The sequence below is a fragment of the Papaver somniferum genome, unplaced genomic scaffold, assembly GCF_003573695.1.
Source record: "Papaver somniferum cultivar HN1 unplaced genomic scaffold, ASM357369v1 unplaced-scaffold_76, whole genome shotgun sequence".
NCBI lineage: Eukaryota > Viridiplantae > Streptophyta > Magnoliopsida > Ranunculales > Papaveraceae > Papaver > Papaver somniferum.
In genome coordinates this window covers 701685-725581 of record NW_020650526.1, presented here as the reverse complement: position 1 = coordinate 725581, position 23897 = coordinate 701685, and the positions used below count along the sequence as shown (strand labels likewise).

Here is a 23897-nt window from a genome sequence, read left to right as displayed (position 1 = left end):
AAGGTGAGAGATACTAGTTGACGGATCTGTAAACGGAGAAGGAAACGTCATGGGGATAGTGATTATCTCTCCACTAGGAGCGAGAATGGCATATTCATTCAGACTGGAATTCGCATCCACAAATAACGAAACAGAATATGAAGGAGTAATACATGGGTTACGATTGGAAGTTGAAATGGAACTAGATGACGTTGGAATAACTGGTGACTCACAGTTGGTGATCCGCCAAATATTGTGGATATATAGTGCGAATGAACCATCATTACAGAAGTAGAAGCTACTCGCAGAAGAGCTATCAGCAAAAATAAAGAATATAGAATGGAGGCACATTTGTAGGAAAGACAATAGGTTCACAGACACTCTGGCATTCCTCGCATCAATGCTGGTGGACCCCACCGCTCGATACTTAAAGATCGCGACACTCTGTTTCCCGTCAATCAAAAAAGAAGAGGAGGCAGACGTAATGATGATAGAAGGCGAAGAAGGAGGAAAGGATGATGACGAAGAGGATTGGAGATCGCAACTTCATTCATACTTGGAGAAGGGAGAAGTACCAAGAAACAATTTGGAAGCACACAATTTAAAAAGTCGTGCAACAAATTACGAATTAAGAGAAGGTGTACCCTACCGCGGATCCTTCCTTGGGCCCTCTCTCAGATGCTTGACACGAAAAGAAGGAACGGAAATTCTAAAAGCAATACACTATGGAGACGCGGGAAACCATAGCGGGGGAAGGTCATTGGTGTACAAAAAAAAGATGCAAGGATATTATTGGCCTTACATGCATGAGGATGCGAAAGAAGTATCTAGGCGATGTGAAGAATGTCAAAGACATGGAAACAGAATACATGCACCAAGAGCGAACTTAAATTCGTCAACCAGTGTTTGGACATTCGCAAGATGGGGCTTAGACATCATAGGTCCATTCATACCAGGGTCAGGCTAAAGAAGATATCTGAACGTCGCAACAAATTATTTCACAAAATGGTCAAAAGCGAAAGCAGTCCAGCACATACGTGATAAGGACATCTTCACCTTCATATTTGAGAATATCATTTGCAGATTTGGAATCCATGAACAGCTGGTGTCTGATAATGGAAAACAGTTCGAAGGCGAGAACATATAAATACTGTTAAATGCCTTCAAAATCCAGATTATAAAATCGACTCCATTATACCCGCAGAGTAATGGACAGACAGAGGAAACTAACAAGACACTCGTGAATACGATGAAGAAGAAGTTGGAAGGACACAACAAAGGATGGTGCGAGCAGGTATACAATGTCTTATGGGCATATCGAACGACACGAAGAGAAGCAACAGGGATGTCACCATTATGTTTAACGTATGGGGTATAAGATGTATTACCAACCAAAGTCATCATACCAACAACAAAGAAAGAATCTTGGGAGAAGAATCTAAACACCGAATTGATACTGGAAAAATTAGATGACTTGGAGGAAAACAGAGAGATTTCCTTACAACACATGGAAAACTATCACAAAAGACTGGCGAGGGAGTACAACAAGCGTGTCAAACTAAGGGAATTTCAACCAGGGGAGTTGGTATTAAGAGAGATACCATCTTATCAAAAGGGAGGAGATGGAAAATTGGAGAAAAAATGGGATGGGCCATATATAATAAAGAGAATTGTGGGGAATAGAGCGTACGAGTTAATGTACAAGGATGGAAAGAACATGGGGAGAAGACTTGATCATCCGTGGAATAGAATATATCTCAAAAAGTATTATCCATAGAGCATTTAGTATACTGATGTGTGCGAAAGAAGAAAAAGCGAATTCATAATGTACACGCGAAGTTATGAATAGAAAGAAAGTATTCTCATTCTTCAAAATAATGATCCATAAAAATACACAAGCAGAAGAAAGAGACAATGATAAGACCTCAATAGGGGTCAACAAAATTTAAAACCTCTAACTAGGGAGGCTAGGTATCCAATTGTGGCGTGCACCCTAGTTCGCACTTGTGCAAGAGGCAATATAAATAAGCCCTAGCACGCGTCATAGTTGGGGAAAACCTAGTAATGCATGACTCGGGCGAAAGCCACACCATTCCTGGGACCTGATTCATGGATAGTGGGGGTGAAATAAAAGCCTTCTGGTAGAGACTCCTTAGTTGAAAGACTAAGGTACTAAGTTCTCTATCATGGAGTGTAGAAACTCGACCAGGGCGCCGCGATATACGGTTGAGCCAAGGGTGTCGGGGGCGTCTGGAGCATACCTCGCCGCTCTTGGTAAGTCCTGGCTATGATACACTGGGTCCTCAAGAAACCCAACTTAGGGTGCGATCTCGTACCATAAAGCCACATAGGCTGAGGGATAAGAGGCCGCGAAAACAACTGGTTGTTGCATCATTGGATGGGAAGAGCCCACCCCAACCCGGTAGGTGTACGCTTCCTTGAAAGGGCAATCAGGGGGAAGATAAGGACGGCACCCTCCACTAGGGATCTGAATTGTGTCATAGACGTCAATATCACAAGGCTTTTGCTCACATGAGTAATCAGGCTTGTCATATTGACGCACATTTATATATCCTGCATAGGCAATAATATAAAAGATGATAAGATAGGGTCAATGGTTCAATAGGCGAAAACGTAAAGACGTCCCGCGACTCTATCACACGGCCAAATACATCCTGAGGCAAACATAAGTCCTATTAACAGGAGAGGCTGATTAAGACCTCTACTTAGGGAGGCTCAATAAGACCTCATTATCAAATCCATGTGACTCAAGTAAATGCACATATGATTTAATTTTTTATCAAATATTTAGCAAATATTCGCATTCACATAAAGTTCATACCCGTATAAAAATCGTTTCTTTCTTAAGTAGACTGAATTCGCATAAACTCTGTTTTATATTCACATAAGCTCTGTATTGTGTTCGCATAAAACTCATCTTTCTTAAAGGGGTTTTTCTTTCTTAACAAATTTATTTCATGAAAACGTTATTATCTAACATTCAAATAACAGAAGCAAGTATAGGAATTACAAAAAGAAAGTATTATTTGCATATTTAGAAAATAACTTTGCATAGAAACAAATTTGTTTTTCTTTAAATGTGTAGCAAAAACAGATAAAAATAAATCCAAACAAACACAAAGACAAAAAGAAACTAAGGGTCATTCTGGGGAACTTCATCATGGGAACCAACAACTCTAGTGTCAGCCTCAACATCAGGAGCGGTACTTGGAATAGAGGTCTTCGCAGGAACTTCAACATGAGGCATAGCTTGAGATTCAACAAAGGGAACTGCTTCAGAATTTGACGCATTAGGAAGATCATTACCAGCTTCATCATCCTTGGGTTGATCTCTAGGAAGAAGGATTTCTTCATCACAGCTATCGTAATCATAATCGCTATCAGGTTCAGGAATGGCCTCATTATCAGAGATATCAATAGGCTGCACTTCTTCTAGAGGAAGCAAGTTGGCAATGCATATTTCATCCGCGAAAGCTTTATCCTTGAGATGAGATTCGCGTGCGACATCCTTTTGAGCGTTCTTGACGTAAATCTTATTTTCGCCCTATTACGCGAGGCCGAAAGTGTGGAGGAGAGGTTCCTAAGATCCTTGTGAGATTTAGCCAAATCAGGCCTTAACTTCTGAATAATAAGTTGGTTGGATATCTCAGAAACTGCAAACACAAAGAATACCAAAACCAGATCAAAGATAATGAAATCGCACGAAACCTACAATATTCAAGGGAAGCTAAAAGATTAAGTGAGGCAGTCATCTTGACGTGACTACCTTCCATCTGAGAAAGGAAATATTGAGACAATGCAAGACCACTATTTTTCATACTCTCCAAATGTTTATCAAAATCATCATCTATCATGCCTTCAAGACGGGAGCGAATTTTCTTCCCATCTTGAGCGAGAGATGCATTTGTCTTATTTAAAATGTCATGCGAACTTCCCAATCGAGTGTTTTTTCGCGAAGCTTATTCATTTTTACAGTCATCTTTATCTTGCTATTGAAAATCTTCTCATTTTCCAAGGAAAATTTCTTCACATCTCCGTCATATTGGTTACGTAGAACACGAAGGGAATCCTCCTGCTCAGTACAGGTTCGCCGAAGAGCAAGATATTGCTGAGTAAAATTCTCCTTCTCACTCAAGAAGGTTTGTTTTTCTTCCATAAGGGTGCGATTTTCCTCTGATAGAGTTTGATTCCTTAAGTCAACACTATACAACAACCCAGAAAGATTGGATATTTGGGAATTCAGGAAGTCATTCTGGGTACTAAGGCCATGGTTCTCATTTTTCAAATTATCAATTTGATCAAGCAAATACGAATGGTTATTAATCAATTGATTTAATTGATGTTGCAATTCTTTATTCTTTGCACAAGCATCCTCAGTAGAATGCTGATAGTCAAATCTTTCTATGACTCGCCTTTGGTTTAAATTTTTATATTCGCGCAAGCAAAGGCAAATAAGGGAAAATTCATGCAAAGAGATACATATAACAACTCAAAGGAGGAACGAAAAGGGTTAATAAAAAAGCAATTGAGAAGTAAAAGGGCACACCTCTGAGCTCTTGTTCTTGATGCGAAGTTTCTCATCTAGGATATTCCCGGCATGTACGTCGGCTTTTAGTTTGGCGTTCTGGAAAGTAAGCTCTTGAATAATGGAACTAGATTCAGAAAAACCCTCAGCTTGAATGAAGCGGCGCCGAGATTCCAAGCAATCAAAAGAAACATTGACTGATGGGTCCAGTTGAGTGAAGTTCTCATTCCTAGTTAACTTATCTGGAAGAGAATCGCTCAATAGCTTGACGAGAGACTCGCACAGGCGAAGTTGAGAGGGATCATTGAAAGCTGGAAGCGTGATATGTATAATATCAAGGAAAGGTCTCGTACACCAACAACACCAGAGGCACCTGCCTCAGAAGTGGTAATATTCGCCTGAGATGAAGCAGCTGTGCGAAGAGGAGAGGTAGTTAATGTTATACTCATAGAAGGAACAACTGAGGAAATTATCGAAAGAGAAAAGATAGAATGCTCCGTAGATGTGGGGATGGTCGAAGATATAGAGATTGGCATATCTTGCAATGATGCAATAACTTCCTCAGTAGAAAAAGTGATAGCTTGAGTGGTAGCACCCAATTCCTTGGAGGTGGAAGTCATTCTTGAAAAATAAGAGAGATTCGGAGAAGCTGAAAGGATAAGGTCCTTACAGGGATTCTGAACGAAATCATCAGAAGGATTAGAGGATAACGAACATGCGAAATTCTTCGCTTGAGAAGAAGTAGTAGATGGTGAAGAGGTGGTAGTGTTCGCTTGATCAGAAGCGGTCGCATTCGCTTGGGTGATAGGGTCAGTTCGCCCAGAAGACACCTGTTGTGTGGAACTAGGCTTCTTACTGAAACTAGGTAGGTCCATATGAGTATTAATTGAAGGAGGTTGCTTGATTCTCTTGGACATCTTTTCCCCCTCTCTCGCGTCATCCTGCGAATAACAAAGAAGATAAGAAACAGAGGCAACAATATTGTTTTAAAGGAATGAGGTGTTTCTTACTACCTTGTTATGCGAATGCTTCCTCTTGAGAGGTTTGTCATCTTTAGACCTTGAATAAGAATTAGGATTAGGAACGGTGAAACGAGATCCGGAGGAAGGGGATTTGTTGTAACAACACCAGTAGGGGAAAATGTCAACAAAGCAACAGTGACAGTGTAAAAATGAATCAAAGACAAATTATACATTACAGAAAAGATAAAACGAACCTTTGTGAAGAATCCATAGAAGGCCAACGTTAGCAGGAAGAATAAAGATGAAGATTCAAGAAAGCAAAGGTGAAAAGGTCTCGCAAAGAAGAAAAAGATGAATTCCTCTCTGCAACAAGATTAAATAGGAAAAAAGATGACCGGTTGGACCAGGTGGAAGAGGATACGTGTCAGTAAAAAGTGTGGAGATGAGAACGTGTGAACGGTTACACTGAAAACCCGGAAACTTGTCGGTTGAAAAGAATATGAAAATTTAAGAGGGTGCGGCAAATGATATGTAAAGGTGCGAAAGTATCTAGGAAAATTTTCTATCATCGCTTTTTATTCAACAAAGATCGCTAAGAGAAGAGGCAAAATGTAGGGGTAAAATATCGCACACATGGTTATCACGCGAAGCGGTATCATTATAAGGGGGAGAACTCATTCGCACATAGCATATTCCAGATGACGAAGCTGGTGACGTCACAAAGTCACGAGTAAAGTGTGGAAGCCTTGCGAAGTGAAAGGACACGTGCGAAAAGACCAATCATAAGCGTGTGAGAACATCGCACGCCAGATCCAAAAATAAGGGCTTTATTAGCTGTGCTCCACTATGTAAACTCCCATTTATAGGACCAACTACCATTGTATTGAGGGAGAGTTCTTTTTGAGAGTTGAGATAGAACTTTAGGAGAGAGAAAGTTATTTGTTCCCCAAGTTAGGGTTTTATCTTCTTCTTTCCTTGTATGATATCTAAACTTAATAAAGTTCTTATAAGTGTTCTTCATGATGATTTCCTAGTTTGTTATATAGATTATCTAAGGGGTGTAGTAGTGGGATTTTCCACTACTACAAATTAGGTGTATTAAACACTGGGAAACCTCTAAGTTTCCTTGATTTTGCCTGCATATACGTATTTGATCGCATTCAACACTGCCAAAAGGCACAATCAACCATGAAACACATCTTAAACCAATTAAAAGATAATGTTGGATCGGTGTAACAACTTTATAAACTTAACTCACTAAGACGCTGCCAAAAGGCACAATTAAAGGTTACTGAATTTTCAGATTGAAAAACTCAAAAAATCCATAAGATGATAAACATATTACTTCCAAAAATCAACGACGATTACCTGTTTATCAGTATATGTAATCAGGGTCTGCATCCTCCTGTAGATAACCACAACTATTTATCTCCTCAATTTTAACTGACTCCATCCTTTTTGTATCTTTTTCCCCTAATTCTTTCAAAGAAACTAAGGTGTTCTTGTGAGGGGACACCTGAGAAAGATGATTCTTAAACTTCACTAGACTTTTTGAGGTTGAAGTTTTTGTATCACAAATGTTGAGATAGTAACGACTGTATTTCAAAACTCCATCGCTCTTCGTAACGGCTATAACTTATTATCGACATCACGAAACTTAAAATCTTTACTTCAACCCAATGACTGATGTTCCTCTCCTTCTTTTGTCTCATGATTATCGTTCTTATTTTTCAATAGCCATATGTCGAAACATATAGTCAAAGATAAAAACCCATCTAAAACCCCTAAGGTAATAAAACACCAATTCCAATCAGTAATGCTTGGTTCCAAAAGAGGTGGCGAGAGATGTTCGAAAAACTTTTCCTGAGTAAAATCGAAGGTGATGATCATTCTTGAATTTCTGTCCAGCCAATAAAGAGCTTCATTGGTAAAGATACATCGTCGCAAAAATGTTTCAGAGGCTGATTGATAATTGAACTTCCCCGGGTTCCGGCATCCATTTCCACTACCTAGAGTGTATATGTAAATCTCTATAAGCTCATTATTCAGCAAACACACTTTTAAAACTTTGTCCTTATTGGTTGAAGAAACATAACCAAAGTGGTTCTTCTCCGTAATCCTTTCAATATCAGAGGAATCTCTCTTAATTTCTGAAACCAAAACATATTCTCTGGTGATTGGGTTACAAATGTATACAGATCGGTACTCAGCAAGACAAATCAACCCATTACATGAATCAATAAAGCTAGCATTCCTAAGCGGAGATGCTAAATCAAGTCTTCTAATTCTCTGAATGAGAGTTGACTTATGATTCTCATTGTATTCAAAATACTGAAGTCTATCATCAGGATAAGTACAAACAAGAAAACCCAACTTACCAGAATCATAATCAGTAGCAGAAGGATTATTGAGATGATGATCAAAGTGCATCTTGGAGAAGTATGGATGACCAACATGATTATTCCAAGTTTTTGATACTAATTTGCAATTAAGAACCCCTTATGTTGGTAAACGAGTTAAAATCTCTATTATAATCTCCACCGGGAGACTATCAAAATAATCCATCAAAACCCTTTTAATGGAAACACTGTGGAGATGTAGAGAGAATCAGAGATCTGTTTATTAGGGTTTTAAGTAACAGTGATGGGAACCATGGAAATGGGGGCTTTGTTTGGCTGTGAAAGAGTAAAGCATAGCACCAAATAGGAAAGAGAGTTTTGTTATATCCAAGATTGAAAAGGGGCACCAATTTAATTTGGGTCCCAAAATAAAAAAAGGCACCGAAATGAACTTTTTTTCTTATAGATTTGGTTTGAATAAGGCAGTGACTAAATATAACCCATATTATAGTTATTTACAACCCTTCCAAAATATTAGTAACCTCATCGTCATGGGTGAACAAAACTTAACTCCATCTTCGTGATATTTGCAGGCACAAAATTCATGTTTCATCTTCCTTCTTCCATTGATTTTTTAGGTCGGTCCTTCTTCCATTACAATTTTATTTTTATTTCCTTGTCAACGTCAAAATCAGTTGATTAATCATATTTAAATTCCAAGAACATACATGGGTTCTCTTCAATTTCAGTAGTGATGATAATGATGTGAGAAAAATTTAAAACTACTACGGGTTTTCATTCAATTTCAGCGGTTTCTTAACATATTTCTAATTTCTTAATACTTAGTTTGATTTTCCATAATAAGCTATAAAAAACCAAGGTGATACTCTTTGAGTTACACAAACACCAGCCATATTATTTGGGCTTAATGAAAACCATATCCAAGAAAAATGAAACAAAAACTCCATTTCAATTTAAAAATATTAAATTTAGTTTTTATTACTCTTTCAATTTCCAATGCTGCCCTTCACTGGTACGCATATGCGTATAAAGTTATCTTCTTCTCTCTTAATTCATTTCGTTTTCCTCCTTCCCTAATAGCACCACCACCTCCAACCGCCGCACCACCATAAACCACCACCAGTTTCAGATCTAATACCAACCTTCTTTTTTCTACTACTACCATTTATTTCGCCACCAACAGTACCTCCGGACCACCAACCAGTTACGACGTTCAGATCTGACATCAACACCAGATTCACGGATCTCTTCCAGGTCAGTAACTTCATTTCTACACATTCTTCTTCTTCTTTTTTTCGCAGATTGATCTCAATTTTTTTCGATTGAAGTAATCAAGATTCTGCAATGGAAACTAGGTTTTAATTTTGGTGTTACAGAGGTTCGTCATTATTGAAAGAAGATTTAGATCTGTTAATTTTAGTTTCAGTTTCGGATTAAATGTGGTGGAATTCAAGGTTAAATTTCCATGGTTTTTAGATCTTTGAAATTGGATAAACACACAGAATTTAACTAACTTTAATTTCATCGCATTGAGTGCCATTACTTGTATTATGTAATTTTGAAGATGATGTTAAAATATTGTTCATTGCCGGTCTTGGTGGATTGAATTCGGCTTCGAATCCTCCATCACCAAGGAATACAGTAGCGGTGGTGAATGGATCTCATGGGGGAAATGAACCAGTAATGGAGATTTAATATGATCTGCTTGTGTTAGGGGAAATGATGAATTTTAGAATAGTAATTAGAAGTGGGTAAATAATTATAATCTTATTTGCATTGATTTTTCTATTATAGAATTTGTTTTGCCATTTTTTCCCAAACAAAAAATGGAAGCAATTCGTCCGTCTGTTCTGTTGAAAGACTCTTCAGTAACCGTCTCTATTGCAGATAATTGCTTTATAGGGATCTCTTTAAGTCTAAAAGTGTTTTTTTTATTCTGCAGATTTGTAAATTTCCTAATCAACATACAAAATTGAAGGATAACCATTTGAGATTGAGATTGGAGGCATCTAGGGAGTCTATAATGATGACCCAAAAACAAGAAAGCCACAAACCCAATGTAGAAAAACTGGATCACGGGCAAGATCAATTTGGTAAAATGAAAGAAAGGTTTTTGAAATTCAGAGACAAGTGGTGGACGGTGGTATTTGGCGGTGGTGGTTGTCGACAGCGATCGGTGGTGGTGGTCGGAGACAAGTGGTGGACGGTGGTACTGCTAGTTTGCTGGTGGTGGTGATAATATAATAAAAATTAAAGGGGGTTGATTTTTGTTTTTATTAGGATGATTTAATCTAGAAGGATAATATAGACAGTTTATGTTAAATGGGATTTTTGTGAACAATTTGTTTTGTTGAAGTTTTTGTGCTCGGATAGTGACACCTTTTGTGGTGTAACTCGCGAACTATTGATTTTCTCATATTGGTTTTCCTTAAATTTATGAAATTCGTTCCAAGAGGAAATATAAAACTGAAACTTTTATTAACAGAGATGTTTATGATGATGAAGAAAATCGTTTACATACAACAGTTTATTACGGAGAGGAGAATAAACGTTGTGACTGATTTTTTATTTTTTCGTTACAGTGACGATTAATTTGATTGGATTTTGATTAAGATAAATATTGGATTTTGATTAACAGGGGTGTGCTCCTCAAGGGAGTTGGATGTAGTTGGGTTTTTTTCCATTAGTCGTGGGGGAGTTCTAGGGAGTCTTTCAAAATCTCCGTTAGTCGTGGGAGAGTTCAGAAGAGTCTCCCTAACTCCCTAGAAAACTCCTGTTAGTCGTGGGAGAGTTTGGGAGAAGCTCTTAAACACCCTGTTAGTGGTAAAACCCTGGAATGCTAGGGAGTTGATTATTTTGGAGAGTTCTATAGAGTAGATAGTGTGTTTTTGCTTGTACACAAATCTCTCAAAAGAGTAGAGATTTGGGAGGGAGTTTGGTCAGAAAACGGAATAGTGTCATCTGCTTTCTGTGTAGTGTACGGAGTAGTGTGAACAATCCTAATGATTTTAGTACTTCCCTGTGCTTAATCTTTTCTCGTTCTGACTGGTTGTCTTAGCTACGGACTAGATGACACAATTATGGATGAAACTTTCTAGTAATTATTTGGTACCTATCAAGTGTTTGTTGAAATATTTGTATGACCATTAGACTGCCAGATAGCAGAGACTAGTTTAATAAACACTACTAATTTGGTTATTGGCTGTATGTTTCATATTATGGGATTTTTCCTTTCATTCTCGCGTGCTTACTACTGAATATAAGTTAAGATGCATTACTCTATTATGGAAAATCTATTCCATAGTTCTGTTGGACCAATTGATATAAAACTTACTTGTCGAGGGAAAATGATGAAATAGGGAGTTTGATATTAAAAAGACATCACCAAGTTCCAGTTCATAAGCTTAGTTAGCTTAGCTTTGCACATCCCTTTCTTAGTCAAGCTATGGCACAATTAAGAGTTCCTTAATCACAACCATTAATGGTCCCGTGTTGAATTGTTGTTACCGGTATCATATATCTTAGTAGTCAGGAACGGAAACGAGATCGGGAGCAGGAGCGAGGACAGAAGCGGGATCGTATAATTTTCAAAAAATGAGATATCAGAAGCAAGTTGGGAGCGTGAGTTACGTTTTTTCAGAAATATTAGTTATATTACCAATTTTCCGATTTTGTAATCAATAAATAAGACAAGTACATAAATTATTTAGAAAATTTTACTTAAGTGCAGGAATATATCTCATTCACTGACCTTTTTTCGCTTCTTGTGTTTGTTACGAGCACTCTGAACTCGCATTTGTGCTAGCGTATACTCAGGTTTGTAAGACAGTCCAAACTGGCACAACCACTACTTTCTTTCGAGTCCTACGTGTCTTTTCCAAAGACTCCTTGATTTGTTCATCAAACGTTATTCACTAAACTTATTGGATAACCAACCACCGGTAATTAGCCTGTATGTATATGGAGAGATAACAACACAAGGGCTCTTTCACTACAGAAATGTAAGGACTACATCATGTGTTATATGCTGAACCCCTTGACGATCATTGGATTACCCACCTTACCGTAGCTCTCAAAACAAAAACCCCTTGTTAGAGAAAACATAAAAAAGAAAAGCTAACTAAAAACAAATCCGTTTTCATAAAAACTAACCCTTCCATTTCTCTCTTACTACCAGTACTATTAGTACTCAGCCTGTAATCCAACAACAACCTTCTACTTCTTGTTCTTCAACTTAGACTTTAGGAATGTAAAACTACCTATCTTTTCTGATGAAAACTCAACAGGATACGTCAATGGAGTCTGAAAAACCCTCAAGTAACAAACACAAGAAGCAAAGAAGGATAAAGATTTATCACGTCTCTTTAGTTTCTAGGTCTAAAGTTGGAAATAGGTGAGATTTAAGTTTCACACGGTTCTAAATGTTGGGAACGCGTTTTTTGCATGCTAGGAGCACGCTCCTAACACGGATCTCACTTGGGAACGCGGAACCGCGGATCTCATGGAGATACCCGATAGCCTTTGACGTTCCTGGCTACTAAGCCATATATTAATATTAGTGTATTAATCTTAATTTTGAAATGTTGAGAGATGGTAGTAACAGGTTGTGATCATTGAGTCCTTAATTTTGCTGCTGTTTTAACATTTATGCTTTAACATAGCCATTGAATTCATCTCTTCACTTCTGCTAATAAGTTTCGTATGTTCTGATCCATATGAAAAGAGAGCTCACTCTTGAATATACAACTTGAATCATTCAATTTGTATCATGTTCTGGAATATACAACTGGAAGATGGCTTACGGAGTTTATTAATATCATTCGGTGGTTGTTTATCAATTTTATGTACTGTCAGACATTATCAAGCTCAGGTTGGGGTATGCCGATTATATATTCTTTTGGAATATGTCTATTGCCTGCTAGCATGTTGTTTCCAGAACTTGTATTTAAATGGCGAGATTTCAAGTGCCAGGTGAATTGAATTCGCGATTTATCCAATTTGTAGTAGACCATGTTGTGGTTCCAGGCTGGAGCATATGAAAATTTGGGTTAAATGGCAAAATATCCCAAAATGGGTCCCAAGGTTGTGAACATACCCCGGACGTCAGGGAAAAAGATTAAAATGCCCCATTCTGTTACTTTTACCTTCGATAGTCAAAATTAGTCAAAATGTCCCATTTTGACCAGTCAACTGTATTATGAATTTTCTGTTTTGCCCTTCCATTAAAATGACGGTATACATGTTACACATGTGCTATTAATTTCGTTCGACACGTGGCCTATGCCGTTGACACGTATGCAATGTTAAAGAGAATGAGTTAGGAATGAACTCTCTCAAATTTCCCCAAACTCCCTCTATTAACCTCTCTCAAACTCCTTACACTCCCCCAAACTCCCTGAACTTAAAAACACCAAACTCTCTCAAACTCCCTACACTCTCTCAAACTCTCTCAAAATCCCCAGGATCCAGAATACACTCAACTCCCCCAACTCACTCGAGGACTAATTTGAGAGAATCAGATTTGGGACTCACGTAGATCTATAATAAACCTAAGTTTTGTTCACCCACATTAATAAGGTTTATAAAAATTTTAGAGGATTGTATTTAATACTATTATGGGTTGCATTTAGTCAGTGCCTTGAATAAAATGTTCATTTTCGGAAGCAATGCACCACCCAACAAGAATATCGGAAATAAAATGTTCATTTTCCCAAGCAATGCGCCACCCAACAAAAAATAAAAATACTCCCACTGTAGTAATAAAAAGAATAATCCGAAATAAGTACTTCGACTGCATTTTTTCCCTTTCTTTTGGATACCGTAAATTAGTGGTCCTTGGATTTCTTCCAAACTCCTTAAATCGGAGTGGATTCTGACAGTTATTGGGTTGGAACCCCTACCTTCGCAGTGGGAGGTGGCACTTATTTGGGCACGACAGCTTTAATTACTCAAAAATGAAAGGGTGTGGGCATGAAATCAATGATATTTCTCGTTAAAATGTATTCTCTTCGTTCCTTTTTAATAGGCTGGTTTTGTTTTTAGAGAAATTTAAGGAAATTAAGAGAACTAATCATTGAAAGTGGTTCTCATGACACTTGTCATCAAAAGAAGTGAAGTGAAATGGTCCCTATGACACTTGTCATCAAAAGAAGTTAAAGAAAAAGTGGTCCCAGAAAATTAAAGTAACATTTGACTTTTCCAATTAGAAACCAGCCTATTTTTTGAAATATTTATTTATGGAAACCAGCCTGTTAAAAAGGAACAGAGGGGTATATGTTATAGATTTTATCCAACACTTAAACCATGACAGTTTAAATATAGCTTATATCGACAGAGTTGAAGAGTTACATGGCAAAGCTGATTAACATAAAAGCCATACTATACGTACAATATGCTGTCATGGTTTATCATTTATTATTACATTTGCTCAAGATCATATATAAGTTACGACAGTCTGGGTAATCATTCGTCTAAGAAGAGATATCAATAGTCTTAGCATTACTGGTTTTCTTAACTTGATCTTGCTTCGGAATAGTCACTGTAAGCACTCCATTTTCCATACTTGCTTTGAGTTGATCCACCTTTGCATTCTCTGGAAGCCTGAACTTCCTCATAAACTTACCGCTGCTATGCTCAACGCGGTGCCACTTATCGATCTTCTCTTCTTTATCTATATTCCTTTCACCCTTAATCTGAAGCACCTTCTCTTCTACCACTTCCACTTTCACCTCTTCTTTCTTTAGTCCCGGAAGGTCAGCTTTGAATATGTGGGCTTCTGGAGTTTCCTTCCAATCAATTTTTGTGCCGGCAAATCTTGCAGTGTCATTAGAGAACTCAGTGTTGAAGATATGGAGAGGATTAGAGAGAGGGAAATCCTTGTACGGATTCCATACATCGGCAAGGGAGAAAGGATCGAAAACGGTGGCTTTTCTGTCGCCAAAGAAGCTTGGAACAATTGACATCTTCTTTTTCTTTTGTGTTGCTGCTTCATGTGATGGGGTGTGTTCATGGAAATGGAATTTTATAAGGGGTGAAAAAGTTGACGCTAGTGTGCTCCAAAGTGGAGAATTTCGGGCAAAGTGAATTAAGAGCAACTGGATGGAAGAATAAACAAGATAAAGTTTCTTGATTATTTTACTTCTTTATCATACTGGTTCTAAATGTGAGTGCTGGTCATTTTCTCTTTCCTGGAATCAGGTTCCCTAAGGATGAATATATATATTTAACAATTAGATGTCTTGCCGCCTCGCCTAGCGCCTTACACAACATGGATAGCTCTGAATATGTCCAGCACCGCATATTTTTTTTTTTGTATTTTTTCTTTATCAAAAATGATATATGACACCCAAATTTCTGCAACCAAATGCACCCAGTGTTACGTGGCATCCCAATTGTTCGTACTCCCTTTTTGCGTGACTAAATCGTTTTATGAGTTGTTTCTTCCTCGTTCTTTTTCTATCTCCTCGTTTATAATTTTTGCCCGAATATTTTAGAGTCTCCATTGAGATCTTTGGTGCGATGCCGAAATTGATGTTGATAAAGATGGTGACATATTTAGACAAAAAATATTAATTAACAGGATTGAAAGAGCTATAATCAAAACTCAAAGGACAAAAAAGATATCAAAACCAGAACTGAATTTTAATAATGTGGTTGTTTGATAAAACTCCATCTCCCAATCCTTTCTCAAACCAAAGCTAATAGATAATTACTTCGATAATTATCACTAATTCATTGAACATTCGATCGGGTACATTGTTCATCAATTATCAATTAAGAAATAAAGAGTCCGTGCTTTTGCAAATCTTTATTGTGAATCGAGGATGATAAATTATCGACACAGACAATACTTTGTATAATTCTTCTTTCTAAGATTTAACATACGAGTAATGGGACGCGATCTGTTGACAGCCCCTTAAATGACATGATTGACAGAGTCGATGTGCACCGTTGATTGCCAAATCATAGACGATCCAGATCATCCATGTTAAAAGGAGTAAACCGGGTCATATCCAAGTGCCTTCCGATCAGAAAAGAAAATTATCCAAGTACGCCACGTAACATTGGGTGCCATATATCATTTTCGTTTTTTTATAGATAAAACGAAAAGTGCATTGATAAAAAAGAGAGCAGGCCTCGCCTAGCGCCTTATTCATTAAAAACACTTTCTCTCTCTCTTTTCCTTCCTCTCTTCTTTTCGTTGATTCTCATGATAATTTTCTTGATCAAATGATTGAACTGATGTGTTTTCTGATATGGGTTTTGATGATTCATTCTGGGTTCTGTTTAATTTTGTGAAATTTGACAGAGAACTTGCCGATTTCTACTCTTTTCATAGTTAGGGTTTAACTAGTCTGTGATTTCATCATATTTTTGTATAGGAAAATCTTAACAGTATATGTTGTATTGGAGTTGTATGCAGGTTGAGAAGGGATAATGCGCTGGGGAAAAATGTCCTTCGATTTCAGCTAAGTGTGTTGGGCTAAGAGGTATGATTTTTATGTTGTTTGCTTTAGAAGTTTGATTTCTTAAATGTGTCATCTGTACCGTTCTGAGATTGAAGCCTTTTCATAAATGATTATAACCAATTTCACATGTGATTTAGTGTATCATAAATGATTCTAACCAATTTCACAAGTGATTTAGTGTAATTTGGTACAGAAAGATGAATGTGTAATTTGGTTGTTTCGTTAAAATGGTTGTTGCATTGGTGCAATGAGTTCTGTTTTCAATTGCAACAGGCTAATGTATATCTAGTGCATCACTTGACCACCTGGCTAACTTGTTTGTTTCCTAAAAGTTAAGGTTTGTTGTAGACAATGCAATGCACATGTGAGGTTGCAGGCCTTCAATATCTTCAACGATTTTTTTCTGTCGATACTTCAATACAACATGGGAAGCATATCTTATGTACTTCAGTTATTCTGTATTATATGGACTTACCTACTGGCTGCAAGTGCTTTGTATAGTAGACACCAAATAACGTACCTCGAGAATTATAATAATACCAGTCAATGATTCTGCATATATTGCAGGCCAGCATCTTGATGAATGCCATGGGAGAAAAGCATTGTCATTTTCATCAATGTTAGTACTGCAACTGGATTGTGTACTGCAGTCAATAAAGCTCAAGGTCCAACAACAAATTGTGTTTACTCAAGAGGAGGTATTTATGTTTTTAGATAGGAAGTTGTTAAGTAGAAGTGATACAAATTGAATGGCATTAGTTTTAGGTATTTACGCCAGTCAGAATGTTCAGATCCGACTAAGTGCAACTAATTGACTGGTGATGGTCTGTTCGTTATCCAAGATTCTTGATGATGGCCCTGAAACAAACTAGCTATAAAAATCAGCAAAAATTGTATTAACCATATTCTGACCCAGATTTCAACACGAAGGATCGCCAGATGGGATTGACATGGCTAACTTGTTTGTTTCCTAACAGTTAAGGTTTGTTGTAGCCTATGTTATGCACATGTGAGGTTGCAGATCTTCAATAATTTCAGGGATTTCTTTCTGTTTGTATTTCAATAAAAATTGGGAAGCATGTGTTATATGTACTTAAATTAAGCTGTATTTTATTACGGCTTACCTACTATCTTCATCTGCATTGTACAAATCAAAACCACGTGAAACAATCTTACAGGCTAATAGACACCTAATAACGTGCCTCGAGAATTAAAATAATACCAGTTAATGATTCTGCGTATATTGCAGGCCTCTAAATGAACGCCAGGGGAGAAAAGCATCTTCATCTCTCTGTCAATGTTACGGACGCTCAGTAACATGACTGGATTTTTTGTGGTGACTAATGACAAATTTGCTGCCTTCAGAATGAACTTATTAAGTTTGTCTCCGGTCTATTCAGAATTTCAGCTCTCTACTAAATTTCTTTAGAAACACCAACAACAGGAGGGGAAAGGAAAAGGGTTAGTGATCAACAGAAAATGGAGCAAATCAAGCCAACAATACCACATGTGGTCATCTTTCCCTACCCAGCACAGGGTCACATGAATTCCATGCTCAAATTAGCTGAGCTTCTCTGCCTATCAGGCATCCATGTAACCTTCATCAATACTGAGTTCAATCAATCTCGTCTCCTCCGCTGCACAGATGCCAAATCTCGCTTTGGCTGTTTCCCGGGGTTCCGTTTCGAAACCATCTCTGACGGTCTTCCTGATGATCACCCTCGCGAAGTTGGTTTCCTGAAGCTCAACGACATGTTTGGTCCCCTCAAAACTGTTATTGAACCTGCTTTCCGTGAAATGCTTATTTCGGGTCGCCTGAAATCTGACGTCAGAGGTCAAGTTACTTGTATTATTGCTGATGGAATTTTAGGCTTCACCATAGATGTTGCTGAAGAATTAAAGATACTCTCCATCTGTTTCCGCACTGTTAGTGCTTGCTGCGTGTGGATTTATTTCTGTTTGCCAAAACTTGTCGAAAATAACGACTTCCCATTCACAGGTATGTATATCACTTCAAGATGCTTTCAATGGTTCATTTAAATGTGTGCCAAGTGTTCTTGATTCATTTAAACATATGAACTGCAGATGAAGAGCTTGATCGGATTGTAACAAGCGTGCCAGAAATGGAAGGATTTCTACGATGTAGAGATCTGCCTAGTTTCTGCAGAACTAATGAGCTCGATGATCCTGCTTTGGAGTTTGTCAAGACTGAAACTTTCAATTCAACTAGATCCACAGCTCAAATACTCAACACATTCGATGACATCGAAGCACCTATTATCTCACAGCTGAGATCTTACTGGCCAAATCTCTATACAATTGGACCTCTCCATGCTTTATTGAAAACTGTCAGAGGAGATTCTTCATCTGCAAAAGTATCTTCAAATGGGCTATGGCAGGAGGACAGAAGTTGCATGAGTTGGCTCGATCTGCAACCTCCAAAGTCCGTTGTGTACGTAAGTTTTGGTAGTCTAACGATGGTAAGTCGAGAGCAGTGGTTGGAGTTTTGGTATGGGCTAATCAATAGCGGAAAGAGGTTTTTGTGGGTTCGACGACCAGATTCCTTTGTTCAAAATGAAGAAGACAGTCGGATACCAGTCGAGCTGACAGAAGGTACTAAACAGAGAGGTTACATGGTCGAATGGGCACCGCAGGAGGAAGTACTGCTCCACCCTGCTGTCGGCGGATTTCTGACACACAGTGGATGGAATTCAACACTGGAGAGTATGGTTGCAGGAGTTCCTATGATATGCTGGCCACATTTTGCTGACCAGCCGATTAATAGCAGGTATGTTAGTGAGGTGTGGAAGATTGGAATGGACATGAAAGATACATGTAGTAGAACGATTGTGGAGAAGCTAGTTAGGGATATGATGGATGATAAGAAAGAAGAGTTGATGGCCATCACTGGTAAGGTGTCGAAGCAGGCAAGGAGGAGCATTGCTGAAGGTGGATCCTCTTATTGCAACTTTGCAGCATTACTGGAATTCTTAAGAACAACCGCAAATGTGGCAAACCAAAATTAGAGTCAAAATGCAGTCCCCGGCATTTATCTCTGGTATTCGCTAATTAAGACCCATCATTTTTGTCCGTGTCTATGTTTCTTGTTATTTTGGTAGCAAGTGGCATGTGATCATAAAGCTAAGAATCCATATTTTAGTGGGAAGCGAATGATTCCATTTCCGTGATTAAATCCAACGATAATTAAACTTTTATTCAATGAAAAAAGTTATCAAAGATCCTAAAGGAAGTTCTTTAAATTCTTTAAGCAACATGATAAGGTGAGATTTTTCTACCTGTAAACCTTTCGGACTTCTTCGTTTTACGGTTGTAACAAAATCCACTATCTGAACTTTCAGGTTGTATGAAGAGTAAATTTGTACCCGTAAGAGCTTCAATCCAAAGATGCTTACCAGCAGTCCAGGCACAAGGTAATAAGATTTTCTCTTCACTCCAGTTGCAAAATTCCATGTCTTCATAATCCTCGAATTGCACTATGGTTGGGTTGGTTAAATATACCAAGGCTTCATAATCCGATATACGATTCAATACACCAAAGCGTCCATCATATTCCATCAACTGAACTGTAGGTAATGGACCTCCTTTCTTCTGTAATAAAGACATTGACCAATACTTGAAATCTTCACTCTGAAAATTAAATTCTGCTACTGTTCCTGGTGGTCTTCCTTCATATTTACCAAACAACCAATATACAGACAGAACCATTCACATAAACAGGAGGACCAACAAAATGAAACATAGGTCCAAATGCAGAACGGGGACTGGGAGTTACTTCCTCACAGAGTCTTCTCCATTTACTTTCGCCATTACCCGTCCATGTACTTCTGTCAATAGTCATGACTTCAACAACTATTGCATCATCATCAACTGTGATGCCAGACATTTTGTTTAACGTAGTTGATACACAAACTACTTTATGTTCATTTGTTGTTGGATCAAATCCTAATGCAATATACTCAACGTCACGTCTACTTTCTCCTCCTTCTAAACCCTTGGTAGTTTTAATCCAAGGTGATTTTTCTCCGGTAAGCGGATTACATATAATAAATGACTCCTTATCCCAGCTAGTTATACATACCAAACCATTCACAGTTTGTCTAGGTAACCCATATGGACCACCTTCACGCAATACTAATAGTTTACTACTTTGTAACCCTATAAAGGAAGGAGTAGTGAATTCGATTATACCTCCAACATGTTCATGGACAGTGCTAATGGTAGTAGTACTATGATGAGACTCCATGGATAGTAATTGTCGCGAAAATCCTGAAAGAGACAAAACATATTTCGAGTATGCAAGTGAAGATACACCTGCTGCTGCTGCTCTTCTTTAAATTCCTTGGACGCAAACTGCTTATCAACAATCTCTTTCTTCTCATGAAAGTTATTCGATTCCACGCAATTCTCCTTATCAATCTTGGTCGCACTCGCACCAGAAACTGCTGCCTCTTTATTGTCATGAAGATATGTCCTATATGATCCCCATCTGCTCGACCATACTGCTCTTCTTGAGTAAGGTGGAATCGATTGTCTTCCTTGCGAAAGACATACTAGAAGGAGAAATCTTCTTCAAAACTGCTCTCATCGCCATTTCTGCTATCTCTCTTATGAAAGCGGCGCCTAATGAAGAGGTCTTTAACTTCTATGTTTCAGATTATATCGGATCTTAATAAATGGGCTTTATGCCCATGCGAAATTGACATGTATTAGATTGGATGCCCATGAGGTTAAAACCGATAAAGGTCGGTCCATAGTCACCCCTAATAATATGTTTCCTAAGCAAAATTCGGTTCACAAGAAATATTTTAGGTATATTTTGGTCATAGTTGTACCTTTTCTTTCTTTTTTTACAAGATTTTTTTACAAGATTTTTTTTAAGTTCAATTCAAACTTATTATGGAGCAGAATTCCGGTAGCGGGCTTTTATCAATAGAAGAGACTAAAGCTGATCTCTTCAAACTGAAAAACTTAAAAATCGAAAAGTGGTTGCGGACAAGTCTTTCAAGACATTCTTCAAAATCGGAAAGTGGTTGCGGATAAGTCTTTCAAGAGATTCTTCAAAAGTTTGAGTACCGATGAAACCTCAGTAAACAATAAGAGCACCACTAGAGATTAAGTTACATAATGTAAGACTTAATCCAGGAAAATAGACATCAGTTTCTGATTTCTTTCAATAATTGTATGAGGTCTATTTTGAATAAAAGTATCTAATTATGAATAAAATTATTATTTTATAATTTTTTTCGTGATAGTTTTTGATTACATAGCATGTGAATGCTTTATATTATTGCTATGTGTTTATGGGATGTTTGATTTCGGTTTTCATAACCTTAATATTCGGTCTCATATTGTGTGAACCCTTATGGTTTGGTGACTTTTTGGTTTAGCAGGATTAAGTTCTAGCTCATGTTGGTAGGCTTTATCAAAGGATTATAAGGGGTTCCGATTGAAACTCATGTGTGAAAAGTCACAATATGTTGAATCGTTTTTGATTTAGCATAAAAGCATATGTGTTTCGGGTTTTCAACTTTTGCTTTGCATTAGTTAAAACCGACTTCAACCTTTCTCTGGTAAAGGTTGTTGTTGTTGTTCTTTTGTTCTTGCGACAGGATGAAAACACAATGATATTCCTCCCTAATGCAACAATAACAACCTTTACCAGAGAAAGATATTTTAAAGGGCCATAGTATTCTTACACAATAAAGGGATTTTTGATATTAAATATGCTTAGGATCGGAATCATGATTGCCTACTCTATTAGTCTCTTTGTTTCTGTCTATGTTCTTGGCAAGTTGGGGTTATTTGTGGAACTGATTTCATGATTGCCTATTTTACTAGTTCTTTGTTTAATCTCTGAGTTCTTGGCAAGTGGTGGTTACTTGTGGAACAGATTTTAAAGTTGTTTTTTTGTGGGCTGTTATAAGCTTTTTTTTACTCCCAATTTATGTTAATCGGTTTACTAACAATGCTATGTTGAGAAATCCAATTATAGAAGAATTATCAGATAGAGCTGTTGTTTTGAAACCAATCCCTTTTGCTACTCTTCCCCCGGAACCTATTGTTACTGATGAAGAATTTTAAAAGGTGGTTAATCTCATGATGGTGGATTCTGTGGATTCTATGGATGCAGAGCCTTCTTTAGCTCATGACCTTGTAAGTACTTTAAACTCTAAAATCGTTGTTTCTCTCTACTTTTCATAATCATAGTTTTTGCTCTGTTTTGATATTTTAATTTTACCTCTACTTTGTTTCTTGTTAGTTTTACTTTATCTGAACCATGAATTTTATTTGCTGGAATATGAATGGATGTTGCTCAGATAAGAAATGGTTACATTTGCTTAATTTATATAGAAAATTTAAACCGCATGTTGTTTGTCTTATGGAAACTTGATGAGGTTTTGAAAGGACCTACAAACTGACCTGCAAGTGCACAGGATCAATTGTAGTTAGTGATGGGAAGAAAAGGTTTGTCCACAGGGACTCGGAGAGGGCTATTGAAGTTTTCTAGCTAGTCTGAGCTAGTGACAGGCAGTGAGATAGTGACAGTTACAATGGCAATGAACCAAAGGCAGTGAAAGAGAAGTAAACTCAAGAACAATTTAATCAAAACATGGAAAAGAAATTGTGGATGGGAAGTGCAAGGAGATGGATGAGAATTCCCTTTACCTAGCCAGTTCACCTAGGTTAAGTTTTTGTCAAATGTCTAGTTAACCAACCTTACAGCCTTAGCTAACCCCTAGTATTGGCTGTCTGTTTAAGGCACAACCAATCACAGACTAACTAGGCAGTGGCTCACTAACTAATGTAGCTGATTAATTCCTTAGAGCCACCACTGACCCCTAGCATTAGTGGTCTTCTTAAAGCACCACTAATCACAAATCAGTTGGGCTTTTAGGAGTCTAACTAGCCTAAGCCATTTTAAGTTCAGCAAAAACCATCCTAATAGCTAACCATCAAGGTTCAGTTGTTTTCTCACCCTAGTGGGGAATCAGAACATGTTGCAGTTAAGAGTCCTCATGGTTGTCAAGCATTAAGACTCAGAAAAAGAACATGTGAGTTAAACAGGGGACTTACAGGATCATGTGTAGAAACAAAACACACAAACTAATTAAGACAAACATAACATGGATAATACAATCACACACAGACACAAACAGGAGACAACACAACATAACAATTTTTACAACATAACAGGAGCATAACAGTTAACAGGAGACAACATTAAGCAGAACTTGAAAGTCCTGGATGCAGGCTAATCCAAGCATGTATTTTACAACAACACCACAGTCTATTTATACCCCCAAATCCCTAAATTATACAATTAGGGTTTTCCCCCAATTTTTCCCCAAAACAGTGAAATTAGGTTTTTCAAATTACCTAATTTGATGGCACAATCTCTCCCCCATGCGTCGACCCATTCTTCCTCTGACTCTCCTGCTCCATTCCCACGCGCCAATTGCTACTCTAGACTCGCCTAATCGATTGATTTTTCTTCTAGGGTTTCAGAGAAAGGTGAGAAGAAAAATCAATCAAATAGGGGGCTAGAAAGAGGGGGTGATGA

At 37.7% G+C, this 23897-nt stretch overlaps 3 protein-coding genes across 8 annotated transcripts; 2 read left to right on the top strand and 1 right to left on the bottom strand.

Annotated features, from left to right (window-relative positions):
* Nucleotides 1-379: 379 nt before the first annotated feature.
* LOC113344349 lies at nt 380-946 on the top strand. The gene has a single exon (XM_026588346.1). The coding sequence runs from the start codon at nt 380-382 to the stop codon at nt 944-946; it is 567 nt and encodes a 188-aa protein (XP_026444131.1).
* Nucleotides 947-14119: 13173 nt separating this feature from the next.
* Nucleotides 14120-14858, bottom strand: LOC113344286 (17.3 kDa class I heat shock protein-like). Its single transcript, XM_026588291.1, has one exon. The coding sequence runs from the start codon at nt 14807-14809 to the stop codon at nt 14318-14320; it is 492 nt and encodes a 163-aa protein (XP_026444076.1). The 5' UTR covers nt 14810-14858; the 3' UTR covers nt 14120-14317.
* A 1114-nt stretch (nt 14859-15972) lies between these two features.
* On the top strand, nt 15973-21522 carry LOC113344285 (7-deoxyloganetic acid glucosyltransferase-like). 6 transcript variants are annotated; one of them, XR_003357732.1, is made up of 6 exons: nt 15973-16336; nt 16883-17013; nt 17565-18314; nt 18401-19373; nt 19675-19746; nt 21242-21522. XR_003357732.1 is itself a non-coding variant. In XM_026588290.1 (5 exons), the coding sequence occupies exons 3-4, from the start codon at nt 17795-17797 to the stop codon at nt 19339-19341; spliced, it is 1461 nt and encodes a 486-aa protein (XP_026444075.1). In that variant the 5' UTR covers nt 15973-16336; nt 16883-17013; nt 17565-17794; the 3' UTR covers nt 19342-19373; nt 19675-19978. The 6 variants fall into 6 exon arrangements, 4 of the variants coding, with proteins under 4 accessions (XP_026444075.1, XP_026444073.1, XP_026444072.1 ...); XR_003357731.1 differs by lacking the exon at nt 21242-21522 and having other exon boundaries at nt 18401-19596; nt 19675-19978; XM_026588290.1 differs by lacking the exon at nt 21242-21522 and having other exon boundaries at nt 19675-19978.
* The last annotated feature ends 2375 nt before the right edge of the window (nt 21523-23897 follow it).

Coding starts and splice junctions, on each gene's coding strand:
- LOC113344285 (XM_026588290.1), top strand. CDS start 17,795: ATGGAGCAAATCAAGCCAACAATACCACATGTGGTCATCTTTCCCTAC. Junction 18,315..18,400: donor TAACGACTTCCCATTCACAG/GTATGTATATCA, acceptor TATGAACTGCAG/ATGAAGAGCTTGATCGGATT.
- LOC113344286 (XM_026588291.1), bottom strand. CDS start 14,809: ATGTCAATTGTTCCAAGCTTCTTTGGCGACAGAAAAGCCACCGTTTTC.
- LOC113344349 (XM_026588346.1), top strand. CDS start 380: ATGCTGGTGGACCCCACCGCTCGATACTTAAAGATCGCGACACTCTGT.